A 26109-nucleotide genomic window follows, 5' to 3' on the forward strand; every position below is an offset into this window, starting at 1 on the left:
AACATACACACTTCAGAAACAGAAAATACATCAAGCAGTTCAGATAACATACCAGCAGGTAACTTAGATACTATGTTAAATAATGAAACAATAACAACAGATAGCATTAATATTTTAAGTTTAGCACCTGCTGAACATAACATACCAAGAGGTTTATATGAAGATAAAGATTCAGAATACTTAGCATTCCCAACAATATTTGCCGGACAACGTAGACCAGCAAATGAAGATAGACATGTACCAGTACATTACAGTACAATTTGTAAATCTGAACTTAGAAATTGTGACAAAAGAGTAGCTCAATCAGTAACAAATATGTTTTTTAAACTTAAAAAATTGCAAATTAAACAAATACAAGACAAAATTTTCATATCACTTAGAAAGCATTTTAACAATGGGCAAGTTATAACAGTAAAACACATAAAAGAAAATTTAGAAGGAATACTACAATATAATGAAGGGTACAAAATTTTAAAGACAATACGCAGCTCACCTCCATATTGGGAGAATTGTAAAAAAGAAATATTTGCAATGCTAAGACAATTAGGAGTACCAACTTTTTTCCTAACATTGTCAGCGGCAGAAACAAGATGGTTTCATCTAATTAACATATTATTACGAATCAATGGAAACAAAGAATGCACTCCTGAAGAATTTGCTGATATGTCTTGGGAAAGCAAATGTACACTAATACAACAAAATCCAATTATATGTGCTCGCCATTTCGACTACCAAGTACGAAAATTATTCAATAGCATATTATTACATAATAGTAATCCTATTGGTAAAATAGTAGATTATTTTTACAGAGTAGAATTTCAACAACGTGGGTCACCACATATACATGCATTACTTTGGATACATAATGCACCTAGATATAATGAAGCTAACAATGATGAAGTAACACAATTTATTGATCAACATATAACGTGTGAAAAAACTGAAAACTCAGATATACAACATTTAATACCCTTGCAAAAACATGGACATACTAAAAACTGTCGCATCAAACATCAAAAAACATGTAAATACCAATATCCAAGATACCCTATGCGACATACTACTATATTAGAACCATTGCAATTAGAAACAACAAATGATCTCATAAAAGAACACATACAATTAATCCATACAACAATGCACACACAAGAATTTGCCACTTATACATTTGATGATTTTTTGCAACACATGAAATTAACTGAAGAACAATATATAACATGCATACAATATCGACTACAAAAAACAACTATAGCTCTAAAAAGAACTCCAGCAGAGTGTTATATAAATAACTACAACAACATAATATTACAGGCATGGCAAGCTAACATAGATATACAATACGTTTTAGATGCATATGCATGTGCTGTATATATTGTTTCTTATATTAGTAAATCTCAAAGAGGGTTAAGTAAAATCATTGCACAAGCTACAAAAGAAGTACAACACAATCCAAATATTAAAGAACAATTAAAACACATAGGAAATAAATTCTTAAATTGTACTGAAATTAGTGCACAAGAGGCAGCTTATCTAATACTACAAATACCATTACGAAAAGCTTCCCGATCATTTGTATTTATAAATACAAATAGACCAGATAAACGCACATATTTAATGAAAGACATAAATACAATAAATTCACTACCAGACACATCAACTGATATACAATTTGACAATATACTTGTAAAATACAGCACACGTCCATTAACATTGGAAAAAATAACACTAGCTGACTACGCATCTAATTACAATACAAAAAAACAAACTGCAAAAAAAAAAAAGGTTACAAACACGCATGATAACTTACTTTTAGAACTCAACTTTTATAGCTCGGATGATGAAGAAATAGAAATTAATAACATAGTTAATAAACAAAGCAATACTACATTCACTGAACGCAGAAAACAAAAAATTATACGATACTGCAGATTCAGCAAATTAAATGATCCTGAAAATTATTATAGAGAGTTATTATTGCTATTTTATCCCTGGCGAATAGAAAATAATATAATTGGTACAAAAGATACATACTATGAAAGATATCTAGAATTGCAAACAATTATTGATGCAAACCATTATATATATAATAAACAACATCAAATACTTTGCAAAAGTAATATATCAACAGAAAATGATGCAATCCTTACACCACCATTATCCCCAGTGATAAATATACAAGATGATTTACATAATGACAATACCCTATATGATCAAGAATTACAGTACGACATATCTTTGGATTTAGGAATTAGAAGTACTACAGAAGAAGAAGCCTTAATAAATAATATGTTACCAGAAGACAAATACAATGAACTAATGCTAAATTTAACATTAGAACAAATAAACTTCATTTATCACCATCTAAATGCAATTAAAACACAAAAAGTACCTTTTTATACATTTTGTACTGGAGGTGCAGGAGTAGGAAAAAGCTTCCTGATAACAGCACTACATCAAACATTATTACGCTACTACAATACAAAAGCCGGAGAAAATCCAGAAAATGTTCATATATTACTAACAGCACCAACAGGTAAAGCAGCACATAATATACAAGGACAAACACTCCACAGTACTTTCAAAATACCAGTATCACAAACATTAACATATAAACAACTAACTCATGAAAACAGAAGCATACTTCAAAGTAAGCTTATGCATTTAAAAGTACTAATAATAGATGAAATATCAATGGTAGGTGCAAATATGTTTAATTTCATACACAATAGACTGCAAGAAATAAAAGCTTCTAACCAACCGTTTGGAGGAATATCAATATTAGCAATTGGAGATTTCTATCAATTAAAGCCCGTATTTGATACATACATATTTGACAATTCAAAACATTTGTATGGGCCATTAAGCACTAACTTGTGGAGAACACATTTTCAAATATATGAGCTTACAAAAATAATGAGACAACTAAATGACATGCCATTTGCAGAAATGCTCAACAGATTAAGAGTAGGAAAACACACAAAAAATGATATCACAAAGATAAAATCACGAGAAAAAGAACCTCCACAAAGTATTAAAAACAGTATACCATATATCATGGGTACTAACAAAGAAGTGAATGAAATAAATGACACAGTATTATTACAACATATGCAATATCATGCAGTTTATACCACATTAGCAATAGACACAGTTGCTTCAGACGTAAGTCAAGAAGTAAAAGAGAAAATATTAAAGCAATTACCAACAGACTCTACAAAAACAATGGGATTAGCAAGCACACTACACATTGCAATTAAACTTCGATATGATTTAACTGCAAATCTTGCAGTCAATGATGGATTAACAAATGGAGCAACAGGAACAATAGAATATGTTGATTGTACAAATAACATACCTATTATAATATGGATACATTTTGATAAAAAAAAATTGGTAAAAGTACAAGGCAACAAAATAAACATTTATACCATGCTAATATATCACATGAGTGGACACCAATATTGCCTATATCAAGACACTTTCAATACACTAAAAAATGTTTAACTATAATACGAAAGCAATTTCCATTACGGCAATCATCAGCAAGGACAATTCATAGAACACAAGGTGAGACAATTGAACCGCTTTATATACACTTTAATAATACAAAAACACATCACCTACACTATGTAGCTATTAGTAGAGCTAAATCATTACAAAATATTTATATAAAAAACTTTGATGAAACAAAAATTGCAATACACCCAAAGGTCCATGAAGAAATGTTCCGATTAAAAACATATATGCCACTACAAATATCCATAACTCAAATATCACACTTTAAAAACAGCATTACTGTCATTGTACAAAATATACGCTCACTACAAAAAAATTTTAAATACATATCAGCTGACAGTAACATATTAAATGCTGATATTTTATGTTTCACAGAAATAAATACAACACACAAAGCAAGTACAGATGCATTTATACTTCCAAATTACAATATGCTAATATTTGATAAATACCATAACAAACAAACAAATCATGGGATTATAGTATATTATAAAACAAACCACAAAATACAACCAATTTTTACAACAGAAAAACAAATTGACATTTTGCAATTTACAAAACAAATACAAAACAATGACTACCTATTTGTAATAATCTACAAGCCACCAAAGGTAAGCATTCAAATACTATTTCAAATACTAACAACAATTTTAAATAATTTTCCAAATCATAAATATGTTATAATGGGTGATTTCAATGTTGATTTACAAAAACCAACACACAGTACAAATGTATTATTAGATAACATGTTAACAAAGTTTAACTGTGTTCAAAAAATAAACACACTTACAACAGATTACAATTCTATATTAGATCATATATTTACGAATGCAAACATACAACATTATGGAACTTTAGAGTCATATTACAGTGATCATAAACCAATTTGGACAGCTATTTAATTTATATGCATTAAAGCCAGTTATAATGTGACAATTTTACAATTATGATACCATATTAAATAATTGCATTTTTTTTACAGATGATTTCCATTCAAGATTTAAAGGACAACAAACCTGACGAAAGTAAGCCATACCAAAAAGCAATTCGTGTCAATATAATTCACTGTACTGGAAAAACATACTATCGCAATGCAAAGCAAGAAAATAAAGTAATGTATCATATGGCATTAGCAGATCAAACATCATCTTTAAAAGCTACTTGCTATAATGAAGATTATTATGCACAGACAAAAGAAGGATATGGAATGCTAATTCGGAATTACCTTTTGAAAAATGACACTCTAATTATCACAAAACAAAGTAAGATTTCAAGAATGCCACCAATTGAGATACCTGCAGAAATAATTCAAGAAGCAATTAATATTTTGCAACCACCAGCTCCACCAGTGTCTCCAATAAAGACAGTGAGAGAAGTGAGTGTAAAAACACTCCTAAGCGTCTCCGGAACGATAATTGAGGTGAGCTATATCTTTATGCTTATCATTTATACTACTGCATTTTTTGACTACCAAATAAGGTACACTTTTAAAAAGTTAAAACTTGCATGTTACTAAATGTATATATCATCAAATAGAAATATGTATTACAGTACTAAAATGTTTTTAAAAAAAGCAAATCCAATAATTGCCTAGAAAAACTATCAACATATGTTGTTCCTTATGATTAATATCTGTGTAACTATGTAAAATTATTTACATTAATATTGCTATTCTCCCCAAAAAATTACAGGTAAGTAATCTACAACTTATAAAAATACACAAACTACAGAACATATGCAAATATGTTCTATCATACAACTAATGTATGCACCATTAAATAACAGGTAAGTAAGCTAAATACTATACTACACTTATTGCTAAGTATTTGCATAACGTAAACATATATGCAAATACAATATAATACTATGCATACCATACATATCACAACAAAAGTGTGCACCATTTAATAACAGGTAAGTAATATAAATTATACTACACTATTTAGTAAACTATGAGACCAATAACAATAAAGAGCAAACTTAATATACCCAATCACTCTATCATTAAACAATACCCCCCACCATAAAACAGGTGTCACAACATATATGAAGTTGTACCTATAACAGTAGCTACTTCCTGTACTATTAGCATTGTGGCATGCAGTAAAATCTGCATACCAACCACAATACTAATAATGCTATTAATGCATTAACATATAGACAAGAACACACAACACAAATTACCACTTTTACGAAGCCCACAACAAACTCATTTCCCACCTAAATCTCACTAATTTATAATATAACTGATATAGACTGTAAGCAGCAAAATTAAAAGGTAAGTAAACTAATAATTGAATTATTAGCATATTCTTTTCATAGCTATAGCATTCTATAACAGCAAATTGCACATACAAAATGCAATTACTAAAGATTGTAAGTTAATACAAGTCTTGTAACAAAAGAAAGTAACACAAACACGAAAAAAAACAATTATTACCAACAAATAAATATGTGAAATTTAGTTGTTTTGTTTGCAAAGACTGTCATGTCAACAATAATCATATTTCAAATTAAGCAAAAACCAGCACAATCCATGTTAGTAAGTAAAAAATATATAATGAACATATACTATTTTACAGGAAGAACAAACAAAAAATATATTCGTTGGAGGCCAAGAAACACAATTGAAAAGTATCACTGTCAAAGATACTACAGACTCTGTGAAAATTACTCTATGGAGAGAGGCAGCTGACTTCCCAATAGTAATTGGACAATATATACATTTATCGCACGTAACGGTTCATGAATTTAACAAAGAAAAGATTTTAAACACAACCCGCCATACAAAAATACAGGTAAGTAAAATTTTACATTGCAATTAATAGTTAGTTAATATGAGTAAATGAATTAATACTAAAACAGTATCTTTGCAGGTAATAAAACCACCCGAAGAAAACCTTGATGTAACTATTTATGGATTAGACAAACTACATCATGAAACAAGCATGGTAACAGTACAAGTAAATGGGACAGAAGATTTCCAATCCATGGAAATTAACAATACTACTTTAATGGACTTTTTGCATATAAGCTATGATGTAGACAACTTAGCAGACACCTTAATGAAACATCTACCATTATATGTAAAGATAACATTTTGCAATGGATCAATCATAAACATCATTGAGAACATATGATGTCAGCAATTATACCATATTTAACAAATGTTAGGTACTAAAAATACAATTAATGTTTACAATGTTGGTTTGCACAAGTTTAATTAACACAACATATATATATATATTGTTTAAAGTGTTTGATACAAAACTAAATCACAAAATTACTTTTGAGTGCAAATAATGGTTTGAAATGCTTTTATCATATTTACTGTGTGGAATTTACTAAAAATGTTGTCTACTATAAATACAAATAATGTTTACAATGTAACATTACACACGATTTAATAAGACAATACATATATATATCGCTTAAGATGTGTTTCGTACAAAACTAGATAACAAAATTACTTTAAATTGCTAATCACTTTTTGCAATGCTTTTATTAGAATAACTGTATGTGACTTACTATACAAATCTTAAGTAATTTTTATATACAATCTATAGTTATACATTTGATTAGATTTTCTAAGTATGACATATGCAACTGGGAAGTTAAATAGTAAGTTTTAAAGAAATTGAGTGTTATTGATCATTTACATGTTGTATATTTACAATTAATAAAAAAAGTATAAAAGTGAGTTCAAATCAAAACTGTGTCATTAAAAAACTAGTTTACCTTTGCATTCTGATGGTGCACCTTTTCTAATCCTGTCAAACTTGCAAATTTAATGCCGCTATTACTTTTACTAACGCCTGTCATATCCATTGATTTACTAAAAGCTCTTACCTAATACCAGGACTGCAATAGAAAATGCTGCCTTGGAAATATCCTAAATACTTTACGCCAAGTTGACTTCTCTACATAATGGTAATGTACTTGACTACTAAATGAAAGCAATAACTAACACCTACTACGGTAAGTTATACTATGTTATAAAGTTATGTGTCAATCTGTAACTTGCTAAAATTAATTGTGCATTACTTATAACGCACCTACTGCCATCAAAATGCAACTACAATATACTTGCTGGGGGAGAGTGGTATACTCCCTGGAAAAATTCCCCCCACACTTTTTAATAACACAAACTTTAAGCAAGTTATCTCTTCTTGCTAAAGTAATTGTTGTATGAAAGTGTGTGGGACCTGCATCTTTACAAAGGATAAACTTCCACCAGTACACAGAAAATCATTAGAAAAATGCTAAATCTATTCTCTAATACAACCTAAGAAAGATAATGCTGCCATCAACCAATACACCAAGGCAGCAGTTAAGAAGTTAACTATACTCAGCATCCTAATGCATGTATTTATAACATATTTTTGGATACAATCTATAATTAGACATTTGCTTACATATTCTAAGTGTAACATTAGCAACTGTAAAGTTAAATAATAAGTTTTAAAGAAATTGAGTGTTATTGATCGTTTACATGTTGTATATTTACAATTAATAAAAAAAGTGACAAAAAAGTGAGTTCAAATCAAAACTGTGTCATTAAAAAACGAGTTTACCTTTGCATTCTTATGTTGCACCTTTTCTAATCCTGTCAAACTTGCAAATTTAATGCCACTATTACTTTTACTAACGCCTGTCATATCCATTGATTTACTATAGCTCTTACCTAATACCAGGACTGCAATAGCCATGATACCTTGGTAATATTGTAAATACTTTACACCAAGTTCACTTCTCTACATAATGGTAATCAACTTGACTGCTAATTGAAACCAATAACTAACACCTACTACGGTAAGTTATACTATGTTATAAAGTTATGTGTCAAATCTGTAACTTGCTGAAAAATTAATTGTGCATTACTTATAAAACACCTACTGCCATCAAAATGCAACTACAATATACTTGCTGGGGGAGAGTGGTATACTCCCTGGAAAAATTCCCCCCACACTTTCTAATAACACAAACTTTAAGCAAGTTCTCTTCTTGCTAAAGTTATTGTTGTATGAAAGTGTGTGGGACATGCATCTTTACAAAGGATAAACTCCCACCAGTATAAAGAAAATCATTAGAACAATGCTAAATCTATTCTCTAGTACAACTTAAGGAAGATCATGCTGCCATCAACCAATACACCAAGGCAGCAGTTAAGAAGTTAACTATACTCAGCATCCTAATGCATGTATTTATAACATTGTATTATTTGCCCTTTACAAGTTAAGACTAAGTATGTGTATAAAAAGATTATACTTGTATGTTACTTGTTCATTGCTGCACTATGTCTATACTTTATCACTTAAAAATAAAACTTTACCATGTAACTATATTTAACTCTATAACTGATACTAGCTTGCCATTCATTACCTGCTCTTTTACGTAAGTCTAGATCTGTCAACAATTTAATAGAAAGCCTAATGATGTAAACCTGCTACCGTAAACAATACTTTGAATACTTTCCTGAAACTTCCGTTTACTGGCAAATATTACCAAACTTGAATAGTACTAAAAGTAATCAATAACACCTAAGACCTCCTTCAACACTGCCTTTCTCTACCACCAGCCTCTTTGCCCTAAAAACACTTATCTTCCATTTACTATTAATGTATCAACTAAATATTTCTGAAATTGCATATAAATATATACAATATAGTTATATGCTACAACAATTATAGGTTTACACCTATAATACTACTACATATCTAGATATATAGTATATACTACTATATCTACATATATAGTACTATATATAAATACCTACTAGACTACCAAAAGTTTACAAGTTGATCAAATTCTGTGTATTAAAGGTATGCTATTTATTATTTATATGTGTTTATTACTACAAACTGTATTTACTATATGAACTAAAAATGAAACTTACCATGTCACTTTGTGTTTACCTATATAATTGACTTTAACCTGTCATTAACTACTCTTGTACATCACACTTGTCTATGTTCAGTTTATTGGCAGAACTGCAATTGTAAACATGCTGCTTTACAAATATGCGGAATACCTTGAGCAGAATTGCTTTCCCAACATAATAGTAAACAACTTAACTGCTAAAGAAAAACAATAAGTCACACCTATTAAGGTAAGTTATACTATCTTATAGTTTATGTGTCAAAACTGTAAATATATACAAAGTAGTTTTTACAAATATTTCCATGCACATCCTGCCATCAAAATGTAAGTACATCACTGGCTGAGGGATAGTAATATACTCCCTGAAAAAAATACCACCAAACTGTTAATAACAGTAAACTTTGAGCATTTTATCTCTCCATGCTAAAGTTATTTATTATGAAAGTGTATAGGACCTGCATCTTTGCTACCAAGATAAACTTCCACCAGTATAAAGAAAATAATTAACAAAATGCTAAGTCTATTACTGCAGTACAACTTCATTTTAAACAATCTTAAATAGCACAAAAGTTACCATGTCACTTTGTGTTTACGTAAATAATTGATTTTAACATGTCATTGACTACTCTTGTACCTCATACTTGCTCTGTTCAATTTATTAACAGGACTGCAATTGTATACATGGGCATCACAAATATGCTTGATACCTTGAACAAAGTTCCCTCCTAACATAATAGTAAGCAACTTAACTGCTACATTAGCAATAAGTCAAAGATATTAAGGTAAGTTATACTTTATTATACTTCATATGTGAATACTATGATTTACTAAAAAGTAGTTATTATACAATTATTTCCATTTACATCCTTGCATACAAATGTAAGTACACCACTGCCTAGAGGAGAGTGGTACACTGCCTATAAAATTTCCCCCCAGACTTTTTAATAACAGTAAACTTTGAGCAAGTTATCTCTCCTTCAATAAGTTATTGTTCAATAAAAATACACTTCCTCACTGCCTTTCTCTGCCACCTACAACCTTGCATCATACTAACCAATAACTAACACCTAAGACCTCCTTTCACACTACCATTCTCAACCTACTGCCTCCTTACCCTAACAATACTTATCTCCCAATTACTATCTGTCTGTTAACATACTATTTCTGAAATAAACATATACTGTATATAATTTGTTTATATGCTACCTCCATCATACATTTACAACTATAATAGTACTACAAATATATCTACTTCTACTAACAAAATATAATAACCAAAAACTATGCCAAGCAATACCAAAAACTCTAACTTAACTACTACGAGACCTATTGCATTGCAAATGCTTGTTTCCAATGTGGGTAGCTGTGGATATTGGGTTTTAGCTCAGCCGGCACCTAGGGAAACCTAGCAAACTTGCACATATTTGAAATCTAGACACCTGGAGGAATCCATGGTGAGGTGACTCAGTGGCATAACAAAAGTCTAAGGGGCCCCCTGCAATGTACACAGAGGGGACCCCGCTCCGGATTTAATCCGGAGCTCTCAGACCTGAGTCCTATGCTGAGGCGGCCTCATGCAGTTCAGTCCCCCCCCCCCCCCCACACACACACCGCAGCAGATGCGGGGGCCTGTTTTACACCCTTGTACATATGAGCTGTTTACAATGATGAGAGACAATAGAAATAACAGCATCTCCGTCAACTGATAGATCCCTGCACCACAGTCTAAAGATCCAAAGGAGAGCACATTATCTCTTTCGCTCTACCACCAACATAGGAACTCACTTTCCAGTAAAACAAAACACCCATTAACAACCGTTGTTGGCACGATTTTCTCTACACACCCTGCCAAAACAATGATATTACCTCCCAACAAAGATAAGAGCCACTAAGAACCATGTAGAATTCAGAATAAAGACTGGGGCTAGTCATTCAGATGTGGCCACCAGGGAATACATGTAAGGCTTTTCCACAAAGAGAAGAGACAATACAAATACCAGCAGCTTTGTCTACCCACAGATGCCACTACACCACTTTTGAAGTCTCATGGTGGAGCTCATCAACTCTATAACTGAATAAATATTGCAGCTCCTCACGACACCCTGTAAAGATGTGCCCCTCCTGCATGAAACAGAATTTGACTTCCTTGTTTAATTTGGCCTCCCCTTCAGTCCTCCTCACATGTCTTCTACCATCCTGGCCCAATCTAGCTTTATCGCCTGCTTTACTCAATCATCCTCTGCTAAATAGCTTGTTTTCTGCAATTCCGGCACCATATACACCTTTTCCGCACTAAACCATAACAATATCCTAATTTCCGTATAATCCATTTGTACATTTCTCCCATCAATTAAATTAACACACACGTTTGCACTAGCAATAACTGTCAATTCCTTGAAATATTACATTTGTTCACGTAATTCTTATTTTTGTTCTTTTCTAATTTTAATTTTTAAATTTTCACCTACACTTCCAATGCCATCCTAATCCAAACCAAATTCCATTATTCTCAATCACAAATAACCTAGATTTATTGGATTAAAGGGTGTATGTCACAAGCACAAGATTAAACCCTACAAACTCAGACCACAAGCATCATAGAATAATGCACACATTTCTTTCATAAGAGCACAAGTTGAACACTGAAATTACGAATAAACATTGTGTTAACCACTATCCCTGGGTTCCCAGAGTAGCTTGCTACTCACTGAAAGAGCTTCAGCGCCTTATCAAGGGCATAAAGCACTTTATGACTGCAAGTCCGCTAAAATCCATGTTTACTTTCTGTAGTATCTTCCCCTTATCTTTCTTTCCTCTAACTCCTCTGTAGCAAATAGGTTAAGGTTGAGGTGAGACAGGTGGTCAATCATGTGATGTCATATGAGGTCGAAGGGTGCTTGCTCTCACTTCCTCAACTCTTGGCATTTTGGTTAATAAAAGTATTTTGCTATTCTGTATCAAAAGCTCCTAAGTATTATCGTCATCCAGCGTGTTTCAGCCTCAATGCGCAGTCAGTGATATCAATTAGCCTATTCAAAAGCATCAGCCTACGACCTCACCATTTTAAATAACATAACCCTACACTATATGAGTGTGACATCAACTACCCTCCCCTCCCTGATTCCACGACTCCACCATCCACCCACCACTCCTGCGGCTGGCTCCGACTGTTTTTTTTACTTTATTTAATGCGATTTTATATAGAGCGAACATTACCCGAAGGTGTCAGAGCGCTTCACATAAGAACCAGTTGCGATACATATGGATTTAGGATTACATGAGTAACATAAAAGATACAAACGGAAAAAATTGCAAATGTACAAGTTGTAAAGTCACACAAGGAAGAGATAGAAACAGAAAAAAATTGCAAATGTACAAGTTGCAGAGACACACAAGGAGATCCAAACAAATTTTTTTTTGGCAAATGTACAAGTTGTAAAGTCACTCAAGGAAGAGATATAAATGGATAAACTCTAAGAGTCACATAGGAATGGTAGAGAGTATAAAGGTCTACTACATATACTAGTGGCCTGCTTGGCTATTTGTCTTTGAAACGCCTTTGAACTTCTCTAGGATCGTAAAATTCGGGATGCTAAAGACTCTTGACATGCCAATCGCTGATTAATTGTCTGGCGTGAGCCAACTGTGGGTTGACCTTTCGTTTCCCTCTCCTGTCTCGCTCCCCAGATTCTGAGGTGTTTCTGGCCGAGCTGTGCTACCTGTAAATCGTCCCTTGAGCAGACCTCATTGCCTACAATACTGCACAAAGCTGTCTTGCGAGCAATCTCTCTGGCCACACGCCCAATAAACTTCATTCCAGCAATTGCTTATTTTTAGGTTTCGCCTATTACCATTCGCTTGCAAATGGAATAGGCTAAAATTCAAGGGCTTGATCGACTAGTGAAACCACTGCGGTTTCTTCAGTGCATGTGAGGTCACGTGACCACAAAAGCGGGTCACGTGACCACACAAGCACGAGCATCTCCCTAATCCGCCTGCCTCCCCTCGCTCGAATTCACGCCCCCCACCAGGCTCTCCCGCCCCCATCAGGCTTCCCTCCTAATCCGCCTGCCTCCCCTCGCGCATTCACGCCCCCCCCACCAGGCTCTACCGCCCCCATCCGGCTTCCCTCCTAACCTGCCTGCCTCCCCTCGCTCGCATTCCCGCCCCAGGCTCTCCCGCCATGGAAAATAAAACCTGAAAACTTTACTTTTTTCTTCGGTGAATGGCACCAATTACCACTCATTTTCACTACTCCACCGCCTAGCCGCATGTTGTAAATGAGAAGTCCCAGGTGTAGATCACTTTATTCAAACAATACACACGGCCTTGACGCAAGCCCAATTGTATTACTCGTGTCAGCTTTGCAGTCCCACTCCCTCTTTTTATGTCTGAAGATTATTTCCCATTCATGTGTGGCAAAATCCAACCTAGGCCTGCTAAGGCGTTAAAGTCTCATAAGTTTTAAGGAGGCTCACCAAGTCCCAGTGCAACAGCACGTTAATTAAGACCAAATTCCCCAGCAGCCGTAGGGTCGTTTGTCATTCTTACCCGCTCTCGCAGTGTGTTAACTCAGAGGCCGCGGGCAACCATTTGCAGCCCTATTGTATCCTCTGCGTGCCACTGATGTAGTAAGACTCTCCGTCCCGCCCCCCCACCAGGCTCTCCCGCCCCCATCCGGCTTGCCTAGTTGAATCACCAGTCTACCGTGGACTAGCCGTTTCCCAGCAAACACCTACTCATTCCGATTTGGTGATCGGTAAGTGTAGTTGCTGCTTTCTTTGCCTCATGAAGCGTGATGTGCGTTTATTTTCAGTGTATGTTCACTATGCCTCACTCTTTCCGGTTACCAGAGACTGAGGCATAGTTTTCTGAAGGGGAATCAATCACGGTGTTTGTGAAATCTACACAAGGAAACGTATGTGTTCGAGATGAATCTTCGTGCGGCATTCAAGGTTGTGTCCAGTGGTGAAAAAATCGTTTTGGAGCTGTCTGGCTAGAGCATTTTACGTGGAAAATAAAACCTGAAAACTTTACTTTTTTCTTCGGTGAACGGCACCGATTACCACTCATTTTCACTACTCCACCGCCTAGCCGCATGTTGTAAATGAGAAGTCCCAGGTGCAGATCACTTTATAAATACACATCCCTTCTACAGAGATTAAACTGCCCCTCGTGGTATAAATATTTAAAAGAAGATGTTCATTTGGAACAAAATGAATAAAAGACACATGTCCATCCTGCAGCTGAAATGGACTCATGCCTTGTCACAATGTTAATATTAACTCGGACATGCTTCCTGGCTCACGTACACTTATTAGATATACGTGCATGGGTTCCCATGAGAGAGATGAGACGTTCGTCCACTATCTTTACAAGACCTTCATTAATCGGACCCTCCAGGATTTCGCGATTTGCCGCGAAATCAACACTTTTGTAAAAATGCCGCGATTTTTACAAAAGTGCCCGCAAAATCGGCACTTTTGTAGAAATCGCAGCATTTTCATAAAAGCCGCTATATCCTGGGGGGTCTGATTAAAGCACTTCACATTGACTGACTCAAGGGCATAGTGTAGCAGGAGCGCGCTCGGAACTACGGAGGACGATTGGACAAAACAAATAAATATTATGGAAAGTCAGTTTTTAACAAGCACTGGCGTTGCCAATAGGTTTCGCATTTGGAAAGTTGGAGCTATTGGTTTTGTAAATGACATTTTATATTTATATATTGTTATTGACAATAACGATATATAAATATAAAATGTCATTTACAAAACCAATAGCTCCAACTTTCCAAATGCGAAACCTATTGGCAACGCCAGTGCTTGTTTCTTTCGTAATTTCCTGCTATATCCATCCAGCCAGCCATACCATCCCTGTCCCTCCACACCTACATCATGCTCCGGCAACTGTTTGCTTCACAGTTTTTTGTTTCCTAATTTATTGTTTAGGGCCTAAATTAATACAAACATCAGTAGCACAACCAATGTTCCAATCTCCACAAAATTCCATGCAATTGAGTATGGGCTGCAGCTCAAATCTAACACCATTTTGGAACAGGAAAAAGGGAGACGAAACCGTGAGGGAAAATAAATGTCTTAGTGATTTCTAGTATATTTTGTCCTTGCTTTGCCTGCTTCACAACACACACAACCTAGTACTGTAAGACACAGACACTCACCTGAGGAGGGCTGAGGGCGGCCGCGGCCTGGCCTGCAGCAATAATTTAAATTATGGTGTGGCCGGTGACGGACGGTCCGGGACCTTTTTAGTCTCTGGCGTGGCTGGGACGGTCCTGGCCTGGGATGTCTCACCTCAAGTCACACGCACTTTGAATTATGCTTCGCAATGATCATGACAATGGACCAGGCCAGCCCCACCCACCCTGAAAACTGCACAGACGCCAAGACAGTAAACTGTGGGCCACGCGCCCACTGTCCCTTTCTCACTGCACCATCAGGATTCAAGCAAGCCGGGCCGAAGACGGCTGAAATGCCAGAAACCGGTCCTCGTTAGCTTGTCTCCTTTCTGGTGAAGAATTGGCTTGGTAGTTTAGTCTGCCCTGTTCCCATGATGCACTGGGCCAGGGACAGACTGATTTGCATATAGCCAGGTTCTGAGCTGGGATGGTGCAGTGAGATAAATAACGGTGATGGATCAAGCCCTGATCTTTGGACTGTGTAAGAGTGGTCTGCTTAATTCAGACACTCTGTTCATCACCACCCCCTTTTCTGAATCGTTTTTTGCCACTATAGGTGTGGCAGGGTATACTCAGACATGAGTCCCTTTCTCACTGCACCATCAGGATTCAAGCAAGCCGGGCCGAAGATGGCTGAAATGCCAGAAACCGGTCCCCGGTAGCTTGTCTCCTTTCTGGTGAAGAATTGGCTTGGTAGTTTAGTCTGCCCTGCTCCCATGATGCACTGGGCCAGAGACAGACTATTTTGCATATAGCCAGGTTCTGAGCTGGGATGGTGCAGTGAGATAAATAACGGTGATGGATCAAGCCCTGATCTTTGGACTGGGTAAGAGTGGTCTGCTTAATTCAGACACTCTGTTCATCACCACCCTGTCAGGGGGTTCCTACCTGCCACGACTCTGCTACTGATGTTTGTCCTTCTTCGTTTCCGCCTCGGCGGACACAGGATGTTCGTGCACCTTCCACTGCCGCCTGGGCGTACCCCGAGGCGGGCCCTTCAGCGGTGACGTCGTCACCTGATGACCAATCATCCTCCCCGACGTCGCTGATAACGCGAGGTTTCAAACAGAAGGGCGCGAACGCCGGAGCAGCACAGGAAGCATCGGACGTCTTCGCCGCTGGACAGAAGGAACCCGGAACCGAATTGCCCGAGGAGACGGAAGCGGGAGACGGGGAGAGACCGACTGCCGGAAAGCCAGGAGGCCAACGATACCACGCTTCGCCCAGCCACACTTCACCTGGAGAAGTGTGGCACCGCAAGGTACGAGCTCGTATACGGGTCTGTTTCACTCAGAGGGAGGAACGGCTTAAGGGGCGGCTGAGAATAACTAAGGGACGGAGTTGGTTACGGTATCGCCTCAGTTTAGTAACACGACAGATGGTGGTGGTCCCTGGTGTTCCCTCACGCCCTTGCCCTGCCCTTCCACGTATCAGATAAGGAAAAACAGTCCAGTAATGTGGCGTTCTCTTTCTCTCTTTTCCCTTCCGCGCCACGCCATCTGGGAGTAAGAAGCAGACGTACCAACCGGGACCCCTGGCCTGACGAAGGAGTCTACTTTATGTTTCACCTGTAATTCTGTACCGCATCAAGCTTGAATAAACCCTTCAGTGCCACTATACTTTCCTCTCTGGTTTATTGCTATCCCAGCGTTAGCAAACCTCACAAGTGGTGCCGTGACTCGGATCCTCCTTTGAACCGTCCTCTGATACAAGGTGGAAGCTTTGATTCAACAAATGAAGGAAGCTCAGACAAAGCTCGAGTGGGCCATAGGTCAGACCGCTACTCAGGCTGACACCGACCGCACCACCTTTTCCAACGCCATGCAGGCTCAAGTTGATAATCTCGTAAAGTTGGCCGAGGGACAGAATCAACTTTTGGATGTGTTAGGACAAGGTAAAACACACGCCCCTGGCCCCGTTGTTCCATTACAAAAGTTCACGCCAGGTGACGATCCTTTGGCTTTCTTCCTGAACTTTGAAAGAGCTGCCAGAGCCAGTGCCTGGCCGGGGGATAGGTGGCCATTCTATCTTGCACCGTTACTAACCGGTGACGCCCAGTCCGCTTATCAAACAGTTAACAGGGACGGTACTGCAGGGTATGCTGTCGTAAAGAAATATGTACTAGACCGACTGGGTGTTGATGAAGAAACACACAGACTCAAAATTCCGACAGGAACGAGGTACACCCGGGGATCTTCCTAAAACTCTGTTTTACAAACTCAAAGCAGCTGCCGACCTTTGGTTGAAACCACATGAAGGTAACATAGACGATGTGATGAATAAGATTTACCTCGAACAATTTTTAGAGGCCCTTCCCTATGGTACGCAACGCTGGTTGAAACAACACACAGGATTGACTCTTGAGCATGCCATTGAAATGGCCACCTCTTATGCCCGCGCTCAAGGTCGACCCCCGGTAAAAGAACCGGAAAAACCCTTGAAACCAGTGCCAGTGAGAGTTGAGAAAAAGTTTGTAAAACCTCTGTTTGAACCTCAACGACCATGCTTTCCCAAGCCGGAAGTACAACCCACTCAGGGACCTCAATGCTATGATTGCGGAGAGTGGGGACACATAGCGAGGTTCTGTAGAAAGAAGCCGAAAGAGAGGGAGGAAGAGCCCATGGATGTCAGTTATGCACCATATTCTCTTCTCTTTGCAGAAGAGACTGGACCGGTGTTTTACGTAAGTGTCACCACACATGGGAAAGTAGTAAGGGCCCTACTAGACTCTGGGTGTAAACACTCGGTGGTACGCCAAGAATTAGTTCCTCCTTCATGTTTAATGGCAGGGAAAACTGTGCATATACGATGTGTCCACGGGGACGTCAAGGAATATCCCCTAGCCACTGTTAGTTTGTGTACTGCGGCAGGATCCGTAACAGAGGTAGTGGTGGGAGTGATGCCTTCTTTGCCAGAACCTGTGATTATAGGTACTGACAACCCGGGGTTTTCTGTCTTATTGAAGGATGCCTTGCAAATCGATCCCCGGAATGCGCTCCTAGTTCCCGAGCCCTGGGCTAGAGACACTCATTTTAGAACAGCGCAGTTAAATGACTCTACGCTTTCTAATGCTTGGCAAATCGCCCGTTCTGGTCAAGACCCTTCTCAGAGAACATTGCCCACATTTATTGAGGAAAATGGGTTGTTGTATAGAGTAGCCAAATCCGGTGATACGCCCCAACTCCTGGTTCCTGTTGACTTCCGAGACCAAATCCTGTTTTTTGCACATGCGCATTTATTGGCAGGCCACTCAGGAGCAGAAAAGACAGGACAGGCTATTTTAAAACACTTCTTTTGGCCAGGGGTGTATGCACAGATACAACGTTACTGCCAGGAGTGTCAAATATGTCAGCGCAGGAATCCATATGTTCCTCCAGCAGTTCCATTGAACCCCCTACCCATCATCGGAAAGCCATTTGACAGGGTTGGAATGGACCTTATTGGGCCCTTACCGAAGTCAACCAGGGGACATTTATATGCCCTAGTCTTGGTTGACTATGCCACTCGGTATCCTGAGGCCTTCCCTCTCAGAGCAGCCACTTCTGCAGCCATTGCCCAGAAGTTGGTAGAAGTCTTTTCCAGAATGGGTTTTCCTCGGGAAATCATTACTGACCAGGGAACCCCCTTTGTTTCGCGACTCATGGCCCAAGTCTGCAAACAACTAGGAGTCAAACATATCAAAACCTCCGTATACCATCCCCAGACAGATGGACTAGTCCAGCGATATAACGGTAGTCTAAAACTTACCCTAAAGAAACTTCTGTCCGGAGATGGTAAGAATTGGGACCAGTTGTTGCTGTTAGCCCTTTTTGTCCTTCGAAGCCAAAAACAAGCTAGTCTGGGTACGTCCCCGTTTGAGTTGCTGTTTGGTCGTGCTCCCAGAACCTTGCTCGAAATTACGAAGGATAGTTGGGAAAGGGAGGGAGTTCAGGAAGCCGAGGCTCTCTTGGACTATACACGACAACTACAGTCGAGACTCCACAAACTCAGAACGTTGGCCCATGACCATCTAGCGGAAGCCCAAAAGAAACAAAAGACCTTTTACGATAGGGGAAAAAAATGGAGGGAATTGGATGTAGGTGACTGGGCTTTGGTATTGTTGCCCTCTTCCACTCACAAACTTAAAAAAGAGTGGCAAGGTCCTTTTGAGGTTATCAGGAAAATAGGGAAGACCACCTATGTGTTACGTCTCAAAGGGAACAAGACCCAGATGTACCACATCAATCTCCTAAAAAAATGGTTGGGAAAACCTCCCCAGTCGGTACAAACTGTTGAAACCATCCCTCATACAGTACACAACACCCCTGTCAATCCTGAAATAACGGAAACTCAAAGAGAAGAGATTCTGGCCCTGCTTCTCCAGTATAAGGATGTCTTTTCTGACCAACCCGGGAAGACCAACATTGCCGTCCACACGATTCCCACTCCCCAGGGGACGGTAGTGAAACAAAAGCCCTACAGAATTCCGGAGGCCCGTAGACAGGCCTTTCAAGATGAAATCAACCAGATGTTACGTTCTGGAGTCATTGTGCCCTCGAAAAGCAACTGGTGCTCTCCAGTGGTACTGGTTCCAAAACCGGATGGAAGTATCCGTTTTTGCATTGACTTTCGAGCTGTGAATAGGGTCTCAAAGCAGGACGCCTACCCACTTCCTCGTGTGGATGAACTGCTAGAGCGTCTTGGTGAGGCCCAATACATTACCACCATTGATCTCACCAAGGGCTACTGGCAAATTCCCCTACATCCTGCAGATCAGGAAAAAACGGCCTTTTCCACTCCCTCAGGTCATTTTCACTTCACTGTTCTCCCTTTTGGCCTCCATGGAGCTCCGGCCACATTCCAAAGAGCAATGGACACTGTCCTATCCTCACACCAGCAGTATTCTTCCGCTTATTTGGACGACATTGTGGTCTTTAGCAAAACGTGGGAGGAACACAAAATCCATCTGGGGAATATACTCTCTAGTCTACGAGATACAGGGTTCCACATCAATGCCAAAAAAACCCGAGTCGCCTTCAAAAATTAAATACTTGGGGTACGTACTCGGAAATGGACTAATTGAACCTCAGACTGAGAAAGTCAAGGCTATTCAGGACCTTTCCTATCCCAAAACCAAGAGGGAGTTGAGGGCTTTCTTGGGTTTAGTGGGATACTACAGGCGGTTTATTCCCCAGTTCGCTGAATTGGCCGGACCCCTCACGGACTTATTGAGGAAAACGCAGTCGTCTCCAAGGCTACCTGCTCCTGGTCCAAAAGAGTTGACCGCCTTTCGGGCCTTGCAAACTGTCCTTACAACTTCACCTGTGCTGATTTCGCCTGACTATAGGAAACCTTTCATTCTTCAAACGGATGCCTCTGGGGGGGGTATAGGGGCTGTCCTTTCACAGGAGGATTCTGATGGCCTTGAGAGGCCGGTGCTTTTCATCAGCCGTAAACTCTTTCCCAGGGAACAGGCTTACTCCACCATTGAAAAGGAGTGTTTGGCTGTCCGCTGGAGTGTGGAAAAGCTTTGGTACTATCTTGAGGGTCGTCCTTTTGTTTTGTATACGGACCATGCCCCTTTGACTTGGTTACAGCGTAACCGTGGCCACAATGACCGCATTCTTCGGTGGTTCCTTGCTCTCCAGCCCTTTCAGATTGAGGTCCGTCATCGCAAGGGTCGTGATCAGGGCAACGCTGACTTCTTGTCCCGGTTTCCTCTTTCCCCCGATCGGGGAAATCCTGGGGGGAGGATGTGTCAGGGGGTTCCTACCTGCCACGACTCTGCTACTGATGTTTGTCCTTCTTAGTTTCCGCCTCGGCGGACACAGGATGTTCGTGCACCTTCCACTGCCGCCTGGGCGTACCCCGAGGCGGGGCCTTCAGCGGTGACGTCGTCACCTGATGACCAATCATCCTCCACGACGTCGCTGATAACGCGAGGTTTCGAACAGAAGGGCGCGAACGCCGGAGCAGCACAGGAAGCATCGGACGTCTTCGCCGCTGGACGGAAGGAACCCGGAACCGAATTGCCCGAGGAGACGGAAGCGGGAGACGGGGAGAGACCGACTGCCGGAAAGCCAGGAGGCCAACGATACCACGCTTCGCCCAGCCACACTTCACCTGGAGAAGTGTGGCACCGCAAGGTACGAGCTCGTATACGGGGTCTGTTTCACTCAGAGGGAGGAACGGCTTAAGGGGCGGCTGAGAATAACTAAGGGACGGAGTTGGTTACGGTATCGCCTCGGTTTAGTAACACGACAGATGGTGGTGGTCCCTGGTGTTCCCTCACGCCCTTGCCCTGCCCTTCCACGTATCAGATAAGGAAAAACAGTCCAGTAATGTGGCGTTCTCTTTCTCTCTTTTCCCTTCCGCGCCACGCCATCTGGGAGTAAGAAGCAGACGTACCAACCGGGACCCCTGGCCTGACGAAGGAGTCTACTTTATGTTTCACCTGTAATTCTGTACCGCATCAAGCTTGAATAAACCCTTCAGTGCCACTATACTTTCCTCTCTGGTTTATTGCTATCCCAGCGTTAGCAAACCTCACAAGTGGTGCCTTGACTCGGATCCTCCTTTGAACCGTCCTCTGATACAAGATGGAAGCTTTGATTCAACAAATGAAGGAAGCTCAGACAAAGCTCGAGTGGGCCATAGGTCAGTCCGCTACTCAGGCTGACACCGACCGCACCACCTTTTCCAACGCCATGCAGGCTCAAGTTGATAATCTCGTAAAGTTGGCCGAGGGACAGAATCAACTTTTGGCTGTGTTAGGACAAGGTAAAACACACGCCCCTGGCCCCGTTGTTCCATTACAAAAGTTCACGCCAGGTGACGATCCTTTGGCTTTCTTCCTGAACTTTGAAAGAGCTGCCAGAGCCAGTGCCTGGCCGGGGGATAGGTGGCCATTCTATCTTGCACCGTTACTAACCGGTGACGCCCAGTCCGCTTATCAAACAGTTAACAGGGACGGTACTGCAGGGTATGCTGTCGTAAAGAAATATGTACTAGACCGACTGGGTGTTGATGAAGAAACACACAGACTCAAATTCCGACAGGAACGAGGTACACCCGGGGATCTTCCTAAAACTCTGTTTTACAAACTCAAAGCAGCTGGCGACCTTTAGTTGAAACCACATGAAGGTAACATAGACGATGTGATGAATAAGATTTACCTCGAACAATTTTTAGAGGCCCTTCCCTATGGTACGCAACGCTGGTTGAAACAACACGCAGGATTGACTCTTGAGCATGCCATTGAAATGGCCACCTCTTATGCCCGCGCTCAAGGTCGATCCCCGGTAAAAGAACCGGAAAAACCCTTGAAACCAGTGCCAGTGAGAGTTGAGAAAAAGTTTGTAAAACCTCTGTTTGAACCTCAACGACCACGCTTTCCCAAGCCGGAAGTACAACCCACTCAGGGACCTCAATGCTATGATTGCGGAGAGTGGGGACACATAGCGAGGTTCTGTAGAAAGAAGCCGAAAGAGAGGGAGGAAGAGCCCATGGATGTCAGTTATGCACCATATTCTCTTCTCTTTGCAGAAGAGACTGGACCGGTGTTTTACGTAAGTGTCACCATACATGGGAAAGTAGTAAGGGCCCTACTAGACTCTGGGTGTAAACACTCGGTGGTACGCCAAGAATTAGTTCCTCCTTCATGTTTAATGGCAGGGAAAACTGTGCATATACGATGTGTCCACGGGGACGTCAAGGAATATCCCCTAGCCACTGTTAGTTTGTGTACTGCGGCAGGATCCATAACAGAGGTAGTGGTGGGAGTGATGCCTTCTTTGCCAGAACCTGTGATTATAGGTACTGACAACCCGGGGTTTTCTGCCTTATTGAAGGATGCCTTGCAAATCGATCCCCGGAATGCGCTCCTAGTTCCCGAGCCCTGGGCTAGAGACACTCATTTTAGAACAGCGCAGTTAAATGACTCTACGCTTTCTAATGCTTGGCAAATCGCCCGTTCTGGTCAAGACCCTTCTCAGAGAACATTTCCCACATTTATTGAGGAAAATGGGTTGTTGTATAGAGTAGCCAAATCCGGTGATACGCCCCAACTCCTGATTCCTGTTGACTTCCGAGACCAAATCCTGTTTTTTGCACATGCGCATTTATTGGCAGGCCACTCAGGAGCAGAAAAGACAGGACAGGCTATTTTAAAACACTTCTTTTGGCCAGGGGTGTATGCACAGATACAACGTTACTGCCAGGAGTGTCAAATATGTCAGCGCAGGAATCCATATGTTCCTCCAGCAGTTCCATTGAACCCCCTACCCATCATCGGAAAGCCATTTGACAGGGTTGGAATGGACCTTATTGGGCCCTTACCGAAGTCAACCAGGGGACATTTATATGCCCTAGTCTTGGTTGACTATGCCACTTGGTATCCTGAGGCCTTCCCTCTCAGAGCAGCCACTTCTGCAGCCATTGCCCAGAAGTTGGTAGAAGTCTTTTCCAGAATGGGTTTTCCTCGGGAAATCATTACTGACCAGGGAACCCCCTTTGTTTCGCGACTCATGGCCCAAGTCTGCAAACAACTAGGAGTCAAACATATCAAAACCTCCGTATACCATCCCCAGACAGATGGACTAGTCGAGCGATATAACGGTAGTCTAAAACTTACCCTAAAGAAACTTCTGTCCGGAGATGGTAAGAATTGGGACCAGTTGTTGCCGTTAGCCCTTTTTGTCCTTCGAAGCCAAAAACAAGCTAGTCTGGGTACGTCCCCGTTTGAGTTGCTGTTTGGTCGTGCTCCCAGAACCTTGCTCGAAATTACGAAGGATAGTTGGGAAAGGGAGGGAGTTCAGGAAGCCGAGGCTCTCTTGGACTATACACGACAACTACAGTTGAGACTCCACAAACTCAGAACATTGGCCCATGACCATCTAGCGGAAGCCCAAAAGAAACAAAAGACCTTTTACAATAGGGGAAAAAAATGGAGGGAATTGGATGTAGGTGACTGGGCTTTGGTATTGTTGCCCTCTTCCACTCACAAACTTAAAAAAGAGTGGCAAGGTCCTTTTGAGGTTATCAGGAAAATAGGGAAGACCACCTATGTGTTACGTCTCAAAGGGAACAAGACCCAGATGTACCACATCAATCTCCTAAAAAAATGGTTGGGAAAACCTCCCCAGTCGGTACAAACTGTTGAAACCATCCCTCATACAGTACACAACACCCCTGTCAATCCTGAAATAACGGAAACTCAAAGAGAAGAGATTCTGGCCCTGCTTCTCCAGTATAAGGATGTCTTTTCTGACCAACCCGGGAAGACCAACATTGCCGTCCACACGATTCCCACTCCCCAGGGGACGGTAGTGAAACAAAAGCCCTACAGAATTCCGGAGGCCCGTAGACAGGCCTTTCAAGATGAAATCAACCAGATGTTACGTTCTGGAGTCATTGTGCCCTCGAAAAGCAACTGGTGCTCTCCAGTGGTACTGGTTCCAAAACCGGATGGAAGTATCCGTTTTTGCATTGACTTTCGAGCTGTGAATAGGGTCTCAAAGCAGGACGCCTACCCACTTCCTCGTGTGGATGAACTGCTAGAGCGTCTTGGTGAGGCCCAATACATTACCACCATTGATCTCACCAAGGGCTACTGGCAAATTCCCCTACATCCTGCAGATCAGGAAAAAACGGCCTTTTCCACTCCCTCAGGTCATTTTCACTTCACTGTTCTCCCTTTTGGCCTCCATGGAGCTCCGGCCACATTCCAAAGAGCAATGGACACTGTCCTATCCTCACACCAGCAGTATTCTTCCGCTTATTTGGACGACATTGTGGTCTTTAGCAAAACGTGGGAGGAACACAAAATCCATCTGGGGAATATACTCTCTAGTCTACGAGATACAGGGTTCCACATCAATGCCAAAAAAACCCGAGTCGCCTTCAAAAATTAAATACTTGGGGTACGTACTCGGAAATGGACTAATTGAACCTCAGACTGAGAAAGTCAAGGCTATTCAGGACCTTTCCTATCCCAAAACCAAGAGGGAGTTGAGGGCTTTCTTGGGTTTAGTGGGATACTACAGGCGGTTTATTCCCCAGTTCGCTGAATTGGCCGGACTCCTCACGGACTTATTGAGGAAAACACAGTCGTCTCCAAGGCTACCTGCTCCTGGTCCAAAAGAGTCGACCGCCTTTCGGGCCTTGCAAACTGTCCTTACAACTTCACCTGTGCTGATTTCGCCTGACTATAGGAAACCTTTCATTCTTCAAACGGATGCCTCTGGGGGGGGTATAGGGGCTGTCCTTTCACAGGAGGATTCTGATGGCCTTGAGAGGCCGGTGCTTTTCATCAGCCGTAAACTCTTTCCCAGGGAACAGGCTTACTCCACCATTGAAAAGGAGTGTTTGGCTGTCCGCTGGAGTGTGGAAAAGCTTTGGTACTATCTTGAGGGTCGTCCTTTTGTTTTGTATACGGACCATGCCCCTTTGACTTGGTTACAGCGTAACCGTGGCCACAATGACCGCATTCTTCGGTGGTTCCTTGCTCTCCAGCCCTTTCAGATTGAGGTCCGTCA

The 26109-nt window shown here is 40.5% G+C and overlaps 1 protein-coding gene across 1 annotated transcript; it reads left to right on the forward strand.

Moving 5' to 3' along the window:
• Positions 1 to 4498: 4498 nt before the first annotated feature.
• LOC147659386 (uncharacterized) lies at positions 4499 to 6666 on the forward strand (the record flags this gene model as incomplete). Its single annotated transcript, XM_086951780.1, has 3 exons — positions 4499 to 4936; positions 6099 to 6314; positions 6393 to 6666. Coding segments are annotated over 3 exons (918 nt in total), but the record flags the coding sequence as incomplete, so codon positions are not given.
• Positions 6667 to 26109: the final 19443 nt, after the last annotated feature.

Source organism: Lissotriton vulgaris, unplaced genomic scaffold (assembly GCF_964263255.1).
Source record: "Lissotriton vulgaris unplaced genomic scaffold, aLisVul1.2 SCAFFOLD_5178, whole genome shotgun sequence".
NCBI classification, from domain to species: domain Eukaryota; kingdom Metazoa; phylum Chordata; class Amphibia; order Caudata; family Salamandridae; genus Lissotriton; species Lissotriton vulgaris.